This window comes from Cyprinodon variegatus, unplaced genomic scaffold (genome assembly GCF_000732505.1).
Source record: "Cyprinodon variegatus isolate N-32 unplaced genomic scaffold, C_variegatus-1.0 Scaffold1953, whole genome shotgun sequence".
Taxonomy (NCBI): domain Eukaryota; kingdom Metazoa; phylum Chordata; class Actinopteri; order Cyprinodontiformes; family Cyprinodontidae; genus Cyprinodon; species Cyprinodon variegatus.
Window position 1 is genome coordinate 38,094 of NW_015152406.1, and position 10,046 is coordinate 48,139.

The 10,046-nt window shown below is 34.5% G+C and overlaps 1 protein-coding gene across 1 annotated transcript in view; it reads left to right on the plus strand.

Annotated features, from left to right (window-relative positions):
- LOC107104920 overlaps positions 1-10,046 on the plus strand; it is a 45,266-nt gene that overhangs the window by 28,171 nt on the left and 7,049 nt on the right. The window contains exons 6-9 of the mRNA XM_015405038.1: positions 1,055-1,170; positions 1,680-2,030; positions 5,686-5,760; positions 6,024-6,082. Coding sequence (XP_015260524.1) covers positions 1,055-1,170; positions 1,680-2,030; positions 5,686-5,760; positions 6,024-6,082 — 601 coding nt within the window. The remainder of the gene's footprint in view (positions 1-1,054; positions 1,171-1,679; positions 2,031-5,685; positions 5,761-6,023; positions 6,083-10,046) is intronic.

Below are 10,046 nucleotides of genomic sequence, written 5' to 3' on the forward strand. Positions count from 1 at the left end.
AGATGCACGCGTGTGACTGTGCTTACATTTTTTTTCTTTTTTTTTTTTTGGGGTGGTGGGGGGGGGGGGTCTGAGGCTGAATTATGTCTATTACTCATAGGATAATCTTCTTAATCAGTTCAATAAACTGTGATCAAATTGTACCAACTGTCATTCAGTTGCTCAGTTAATCATCAGAATAATCGATCAATTAAAAGTTGCCCCCTCTGAGTCACATCATGTTTGCTTTCAGTTTTCTTTGCTGAAGAATTTGCTTGATGCTATACCTGCAGTAGAAAAGGAAATAATAACCACAGATATTTTCTCTGTGGTCTCCATATTTGTCTTTTTACACCAGTCCACCCAGCAGGTGTTTTCTGCAGGAAAGATCAGATACAGGAAGCATCAGAAAAGAAGATCCTGACAGATTCCATCAACCCATGAACCCACAGAAACAGAGGCTTTGGCACTCTGACCTATTTATGCAGCTGAACATTCTTCCAAACAGATCACCAATTTATGAACTCTGATGTGTTGTAACATCAGCGTTCTTTTCTGAATGAAGCTGCTTTATCAGATATTTTCATGTATACTCTGTAGTTAAGGCTCCAAAGATGCTGTTTCACAGATGCAATAAGGATACATCAATTAATTTACTTTATCTAAAAAAGAAACTAGGAAAACTGGTCCTGAAACAAAACTTTTCCTGATCTAATGAGCAACAACTGCTTGTGATTCTCATAAAGAAAAAAAGGTCTATATTAAATACATTTTCCTCAATATTTTTAAATTGCACCAAATTTTAGAAGCTGTGTTTATGATAACCTTGAGCATTTCATTAAAAGATTAAAGCTGATAATAAAACTGCTAACTATAGAGAAATGCAGAAACTAAGAAGACCACCTGATTCTGTCCTCAGGGTTTTATTAAAGGATGTGAAGAATGTGAAACATTATCTGTGGTTTTAACAGCAACAGACTCTCTGACAGAGACGCTGTTGAAGGCTTCCTCTTTATTTCCTCAGTTTGGTGCTTCCTCTCAGGCTGTAGCTCTGGTGAACGCCTTGTTAATGCAGTGAGTTTGCAGCTGTGGTGACGGTCAGAGTTTCAGCAGCTGTGAATAAAAACATGTTGCTGGGTGATGATGGTTGGTTCATCATGAAGGTCGTGCTGCTGCTCATGCTCCTCACAGGTACTTTTATTTTCTGTTCTAATTTAAGTTAAAATAAATGATAATCGGCTCATTAACATAAGGTTTATATACTCTTATACTGTATACTCTTATACACGTATATTACAGTTCTAAGTGTTTCTACAGATCTTTTTTATGTTTGTGGTTTAGTCAGTTTACTTATATGTAGTTTCTAATAAAGTAATGCTATCTGTCTGTAAGATATGAATAATTAAACATTTTTAGAGAACTAAAGCAGCTGAAGTAGAGCATAACTATCTGTTGAGAAGCTCTACCGATCAGTGAGATGCTTGATTTTGATGTATTTATCTTTTGCTTCACCATGCAGTGAAATTAAATCACATCAAGCAGTGTAACTATAATTAACCTTTTTTTTTTTTTATAAGAATGTATAAATGAGCCAAAGAGGTTTTATAGAGTGGCAGATAACTGATGCATAACAGATTTCATATTCAGATTTTAGATTCTAGAACTGACATCTGTGTAACTAAACTCTTTTTGTTTTTCAGTGTCAGGATGTGAAAGCATCAGAGTTGTTGGTCAAACAGGTCAGAATGTGACTCTGAACTGTACATATGATATCATTAAGATGGGAGCGTTGCATGCTTGCTGGAATAAAGGACAGATACCGAATTGGGGACGCTGCAACAATAAGCTGATCTCTACAGATGGATATAAAGTTATAAAGGAGACCAGAGTTTCCAGCAGGTATCAGCTACTGGGACGACTGGATGAAGGAGACGTTTCTCTGACAATCCTGAACCTCACTGAGGAAGATGCTGGACTTTATGGATGCAGAGTGGAGATACCTGGGTGGAACAATGATCAGAAACATCATTTTGTGTTGTTTGTTGAAAAAGGTGAGAAAATATATTTTGAGAGATTTTATCTTCCAAAGCCAGAATCAGTAAATTTAATCAGTTTTCTCAATTGGTTTATGGGAGAAATGCCCTTGAACTGAATAAGTCTAATGTCATTTTCTAGTTTTTCTTCTCAGTTTTCCCTGTTTTGTGTTATTTAATATGGAGAAAATGTGAGTTTTCATCTACCGTAGATTATTTTCGAAACGGTCAAATAAGCACCTTTACATTTTATTAAAAACCTACTGCTTAGTGTACAACCTTAATGCCTATAATTTGCTCATCTTTGAAAAGTACAAAAAGTTTATGACTGATAGAAGGCTTTTCATGAGAAAACTGAGTAAACCATTAACAAATTATCTCCTTTTAATCAGTGAATTCATTCAGGTTTATCCCCAACTTCTTTAATATTATTGCCAAGTGGCTGTAATTCATAACTCTAATATGAGCAAAACTTCTCTTTTTATTAAGTCTTTATCCTGGTTAATCTTTCAACTTGTTCTTATATAAATCCATTCTTCTCCAGGTACTATAGCCTCTAGTCAGACATTAGAATTTCTAATCAGTCTTTCTAGATTTTGTTGAGGGTAAATTTCTGCATGTTAGTCCTGTGGGTCTCTGTTCTACCGTGGAATGGACTGGAGGCCTGTCCAGGGTGGACCTCTGATGACAACGTGATAAAGGACCTTGATGAGCCAACAAGGATTAGTGGGTTTAAACACTGGATGGATGATTGGAGAAATTTTATTTATGCTTTGATTTTAAATGTCAGAGGCTGAACAGAGATCTTGCTGCGTAGAAAAACCACCCAGAGGCAAATTGTCCTCATAAAGTGTCTGTCATCTATGCCATCGCTATGTCTGTACTCAGAAGTCAGAATTAGTTGTAAATATTTTTTTTTCCAGCTTTTTTAAAAAACTTTTTTTTATTGTCATTAAATTTGTAAAGAGCCACAAAATTAACTTTCTGCATTTAATCCATCCCTTTGGGAGCATTTGGCTGCCATTGTGAGCCCTAACCATTAGTCCACCCCTATCCAATCTTAGCTGGGTTACCCCAAAAAGTTTTGGTTAGTTTTTAAAATCAAAGGGACAAGACTAGATCTAACTTTGTATTTGTTGTAAGATGGCCACTACTCACATTAAAAGTATTTGAAATTTTCAACTTTGATTTTTTTAATAGTCCTTTGTTATTTAAAGGAATAGTACACCCAAAACATGATTAGCCTTCATTTTCTACTCACCCCCATGCTGAACATCACTCTGGAGTACTTTTTTGATATCTCAAATGCATCTGGAGATCTGGGAGGCTTCTTGCTGTCTGCTGACATTCAAATAATGGAGGTCTATNGTTATTTAATATGGAGAAATGTGAGTTTTCATCTAGATTATTTTCAAAACTGTCAATTAAGAACTTACAGTATATGTTTAAAACATTTAGTTAAAAGCCTTCTGATTAGTGTAGAACCTTAATGCCAATAATTTGCTCATCTTTGAATGAGGGAATTATAGTAATAGCTGTAATTCATAACTCTAATATGAGCAAAACTTCATTTTTTCAACTTAGCATAGCATTAATTTAAATGTAAAAAACACGCTGTTCGTGCAGCAAAAAATCCCATTCATGTTACGATGGTGCAGTTGCCTGATATGTTGCTTTACAGCAAGATGGTTCTTGATTTCACATGTTTTTTTTGTTTTGTTTTTTTGGGGGTATTTTTTTATTTTATTTTTTTTAACCCTTTTTTGAGTTAGTTTGTTCTCTTGTGCCTGCATGGTTTCTCTCCAGGTACTATAGCTTCTAGTCAGACATTAGAAATGCTAATCAGCCTTTCTAGATTTTGTTTGGGAGTAAATTTTTACATGTTAGCCCTGTGTGCTTTTCTGATACCCTGGATTGGACAGAACTGGACTAATCCTTGCTGTTAAGACCCAGCAAGAATTAGTGTGTTTAAACACTGGATGGATGATTAGGGAAATGTTATCTATGCTTTAATTTAAAATTTCAGTGGTTGAACAGAGATCTTGTTGCTTATAAAAAAAATCCCATAAGCAAATTTTGCTCATAAAGTGTTTCTCATCTATGCTATCGTTACGTCCGTACTCAGAAGTCAGAATCACCAGATCAAACATGACCAAATCTATCTTGGTATTTGCTATGAGATGGCCACATCACATCAACAGTAGTTGAAATTTTCAACTTTGACTGTTTCAGTAGTTCTTTTTTATTTAAGTTACATTCAGTCGGTTATACTTTGTAATGCAAAATGATTTAAATCTGTTTATAGGCTGGAAATATTGTGCGGATCAGTGCTTTTTTTTTCCATCATTGTAGTTGTGAATGAACAATGAGCCTTGAATGCTAACCCTTGAAGATTAACACACTTTAGCTCCCAGTCCAGAGGTTAAGAGAACTAAGGTTTTGTATTTGTCTTTAGATTCAGTTTTCCCAAACAAATTCATTGACTTGATTTTGCTTTCCTAACTCTGCTTCTTGCTATCCCTGGTCATTTTGCTCCTTCATTGTTAAATATTTCATAATTTTCAACTTTTGCCTTGTAAGATCACCAGCATCAGCTCATGGTGAAGTGTTTGCTGACATGAGTTCTTGTAGCTTCTTCAATAAATGGAAACTGTGGGGTTCTGGAGAGTTGACACAGTGTTCCCCTGAGTGCAAATAAAGCTCATGTTACAATAGGTGGAAGTAGAAAAGAAAAATCCATTGTTAACAAATAAGATCATTTGTGTAACACATAGTTTTTTCTTCTCTGATCAACTAAGGAATCACTAACATGAAGTGATTACAGTTGGTTTAAAAACTGGAGCATCCCAAAGAGCTAATGGACCTTGGACTGTGTGTGATTTATAAATCTATAAGAGCCTCAGCGCTGATTCTGCTCTTCTTTCCCAAACATATAAAGTGTTAAAAATGTATTCTCATCTGATGTTTACAGTATATTGTTTTAATGGGGTTTCGCTGCAGATACTGGAAGACTGGGGCATGGTTTAAGTGAATTAAAGGTATAAAAACCAATTTAGACAATTTTTTGCCACTCATACTTTTTTATTGTCTTATGAAGATTGTTTGGTACTTTCCACTCCTGGGTGGTTCTTACTGACCATGTGTCAACTCTTTACCTGCTCAGGTACAGAGTTTTTTCTAACTTCTGACTTTTTCTTTATGCCATCTTTTTTCTCCAACTTTTTAAGAGATGTTTGCACAGAAAATGCACTAAATGGAACAATGGAACTTGACAGCGTTAGAAAAGGGCAGACCTATTTAGTTCTCGAAAAGCAGCATAACTGAAGCTTCGAGTTAAAAACACTGAAATCTGAGTCACCATTAGAGTTTACTGCTAATTAAAACCATCAATATTTTTGTAGCCAGAACCAGAAGAAAGTGTTTTAAACATCATTTTTTCCACTTTTATGTTTTGAAGATCTGGTCCAGACCAGAACTCCATTTCTTTCTTTTGTCCTTTTAGACTTTCAGTTATTCAGATCTCCTCCTACAACCTTTGAAAAAGGTCCTTTTCAGTAGTTTTCTGGATTTTCTGAAGCTCTTAAAACATTTACATTTTCATTTCATTTTAAATTAGTCTGAACTGGCTAATTCTCTCATAATGTTTATTATAATAATCTGTTTTGATCTCCAGCTCCAGACCTGTCAACGTCAGCGCCATCAGGCACACTGACGCAAACACAGAGGACAGATGCTTCTCAGACAACAGGTAGGGAAACCCACAGTTCATTCACAGCTTACAGTAATAGCAGAAAAAGCCAACAACCATCTAATAAACTCTGAATGTTCGCTGATTAGGTCTAATGAAAGAGTAAAAAAGGAAGTTGATGCTGAGAAGGAAACACTGAATAATGTCTGTCCAGTTTTGTAACCTGTTTGTTTCTGCATGTGCAGCTCCTTAGCTCCTCTCTGTCATCATGCTGCTGATGCAGCTGTTCTAAAATAATCCATTTTCATTTCCTCATCTATCAGATCTCATGACCACAGACAACCTCCTGACTCCCTACACCAACAGCAGCAACACAGCTGAGGTGAGAAAAGCATGAATAACAACCATCATAACCTGCAGATTCATTCGATTTTCATTGTTTAGTTTTATGTAACCTTCAACTTTGTGATATGAAACGTATAAATAATTCTAGTCTAAAAATGGAGGTCAGAAAAATATGACTGTCATCTAATGATCTAATGTGTTGCTCTCCACACTAGTTTAGTAGTGGTGGGCACACCCAACCACAAAGTTAGCTTCACATATTACACAATCTAAAACATTAGCTTCTCTCAACTGCTGAACTCTCAAAAATAGGTTTATGAAGGCTAAAGCTAACTGCTAAGACAACTGTTGCAATAACTGTTTCCAGCCTGTTTCTAACTTCCTTATTATAATTATTTTGTGTGATAATTAACAGATCACATCCCTTTAATCATATCCCGAAAATATGTTCAATACTACCAATTTATTTTATATACTGAATAAAATAAAGTCTGATACTGCCAATACTGATACAGTACTTTTTTTAAATTACCCCTGATATATTTAATAAATGTACAAACCTATTGTACGTGTGTTCTATAACAGGGGTTTTCAGACTTGCTCCTCAGGACCCTCTGTTAGGTGTTTCCCTACCTTAATAAATGGCTGATTAACAGGCCTCTGTAGTCTATAGTAGATGCTCAGTAGGAATTAAATAATCTGCAGGAGCAGAAAGACATTTGAAACAGAAAAAAGTGAATCCTATGCTGCAAAACCAATGCTGTATAATATTAAGTGGCTCTAATTAAAAAAACTTTGAAATAATCAGTGAAATAAATAAATCCATCACTATTGCAGTAAATTGTTAACACCCATATTTTAAATATGAATTAAACTTATAACTAATTGGACTTATTTTGTTTTATTATTTTTTTTTTTTACATTTTACCAAAGCTTTTTTTATTAGAATTGCTCTGTATGATCATTATTATCAACTTAAAATGATTAACTTGTCAAAAAATCTTGCTTAAACAGAACATTTTCTTGCCTGTGTTAAAAGATCAATTAAGTAGATATTTGTTGGAAGCATGTATTTATTCATTAGCTTGTGTAATAACCCCTTGTCAAGCTGCTGCCTACCTTTATGAAGCTGGAAAAAGACTAATGTACAATAGTATTAATACACAGAAAATCCAACATGGTCAAATCAACACTGTCAGATTTGATTTTAACACCCTTGACGTGTCTATATGGGTCCACACCATTAAGTGTTAATTTCACTCTTTTTTGAGAGTTGGCATTGTAACTCGTATTTATAGTTAAATAATAAATCTTTCTGGAGTTGATCATGTAACACTCAATTACACCAACTAGGTGTTGGAATTGGATTATTAACACTTGGAACGTTTTCCTAACTACATAGGAGTTATTCTCTAAATACTAAAAATTTTACTTTTCTGAACATATAAAAATCCCTTTGGAAAAAATAAATAAAGAAGCAATGTTTGTTTTTTTTCAGCAAATATTTATTTCAAAAGTGCATCACAATTGGAAAATATTTTTTTAAACATGTAACAATGTGGAACCTTTGCCAATTTCCACTTCAATACTTTGCTTTGTAACAAAATTCTGAAGAGAATAAAATTTAAACAAAAAAATATTTTCATGCACTGCAGAGAAGGTTCATTTCTCCAATTAAGCTTCCGTTTGCTGCATTGATTTTTATGGGAGACAGTCTTCTGATAGACGGGGAATCACGCAGCTCCATGTGTTCACAATAACATTTCCCAAATCATTCTTTTAGGTGTATTGATGTTAATGAGTTTTGCCAAAAAATACATAGAAAATTCGTCTACAAACCCTTTTTTCAACACTATAGTTACAAAGATTACAAGTTAGCTAAACATGATTAGGCTATCACCAAACAATGCAGCTAATATAATGTAGCAAATGTCTATCACACGGACAAACTTCTCACTTTTCTCCCACAAACATCACAGGTCATTTTTTGGCTCTTTGTGGAGCTAAAGTAGCACCTAATAGATTTCTTTTATGATGCACCACTGTTTGTTTGTGCAGCGCATCATGCCTTTCTTGGCAATATAGAGTAGTTCCCATCTGGAACCTGCTTTCTACCCTATAGATCCATTTGCCTCATTGTCTATGTTGAACAATGTGTGCTTTACTCTCTATATTCTGCAATTTTGAAAATGTGTCTGTTTTCTATATTTTTTTAAATGATGAAATTAATATCTTCTTAATATGTATGCATCATTAATTTTCAGTTAACCTCTATTTCTAATTTGATTGGTATTGTTTATATAAACCAGAAATGGTTTCTACCATGCTTTCACATCTATTTTTTACTTTCATGCTTTTAAAATGTTATTTTGTTTTCTTGCATTTTATCTTGTAAAACCTGAAGAAACTCAAACATATGGTAAGGTGGACTTCCAAGATTCCACAGAGGGGCTCCTCACATTGTTTAACCAGGCAACCAAAAAACACCAGCACTCATAAACTCATAAAGCTCATACATTTCTTAAACGCACACAACATTAGGATCTATCTAACATTTTTCTTTCTCATTCAGGCATTACACGTTCAAGTTGATCAAATAAAAATTCAAAATGGCCACTTAAAATGCTTAATCGACATTTCTAGATATATAAAACTTAATTCTTACTAGTACAACTTCATTTTTTTAACTTTCTGACATCCAGTTTCTGCTGGGAAAATATTTTTTAGAAAATATGTTACGTATTAAAAAAGGCCTGTCTTTGGGCACTCATCTAAACCTATGCATTATCTCGAGCGACAATCTTCTCCCTTACCATCTCCCTCATCTTTGCTGCTGTAGCGCTGTTGCTCTGTCTTTTAAACAGTTTGTCCAAGTTGTTATTTTATTTCGGCATTAAAATCTCTAGTCACTTCTTGTTGCTTTTTGTCATGGTGACTCATCGAATCGCGGCTACACTGATAATTTTCATACTTGTTGCACGTGCTCAACTCTGCGAGGACCTACTTAGAGTTGACTGAACTAACTCACAGCAGCCTTATTCAAAACTCAGAGTTTCCAACCTTAAGCTACTGTAGATCAATGTAGAGTTTAGAATTTAAAACTGAGTTTGTTGAACCTGCTTTGTTAAACAAACCCCTGGTTTTTCAAATTCATGAAAACAACAAACAAAACATTAGTTCCCCTTTTAGCTAATTAACCGATCTTTGCCCACCACTGCTATTCAACATGTAGTGAATGTCACTGAAACCTGGGTTTGTTGTTAATTTGTCAAACCTGTTTAATGGCTCTGAAATGATGCTTTGCTCTGGTTGCACTTGTTCAAATAGCTTTTTTTTTTTTCTTAGGTGCAACCAAATCTCTTTACAACACAGTTTAACCTGTTTAATTTTGCTTTCTTAAAATATTGTTTATACACACAAAGTGATCGACATAGAAATGTTTGTTTAAACTCCAATTCTACAAGTCTACATATTAATGTTTTGGTGTTTAAAATGTGTAGTTTAAATTGTAACTCATTCACTTAAATGTAGAAATGGAAGTAAATTCAATTAAAAGTTGTTTTGAAGGCTTAAAACTAAATATCGCATATCCCAGTGTATGGGTTCCCTGATGCGGCAGTAACAAACAGCTGCATTTAGATCATTTTTTTTTTAAATCTTAATTCAATTCAATTCAATTCAGTTTATTTCTATAGCGCCAATTCACAACACATGTCATCTCAAAGCACTTTATAGTTCAACCAGATCATCAATCAGAGTCAAATTGATTCAAAGCTTTAGTTAAACCAGCTACACTCTCTCTAACACCTAAATCATCTAGACTACTTGAATTAACAGCTCTAAGTCTTGTCAGATCTTCTACCGTTTAAACAAAGGGGTGGTCTATTGTTCTATTTGAACTTCTTTTGTATGTGAACCCTTTTTCACCCACTTTGTCTGATATGCCCTGAACCCATCCATCCATCCATCCATCCATCCATCCATCCATCCATCCATCCATC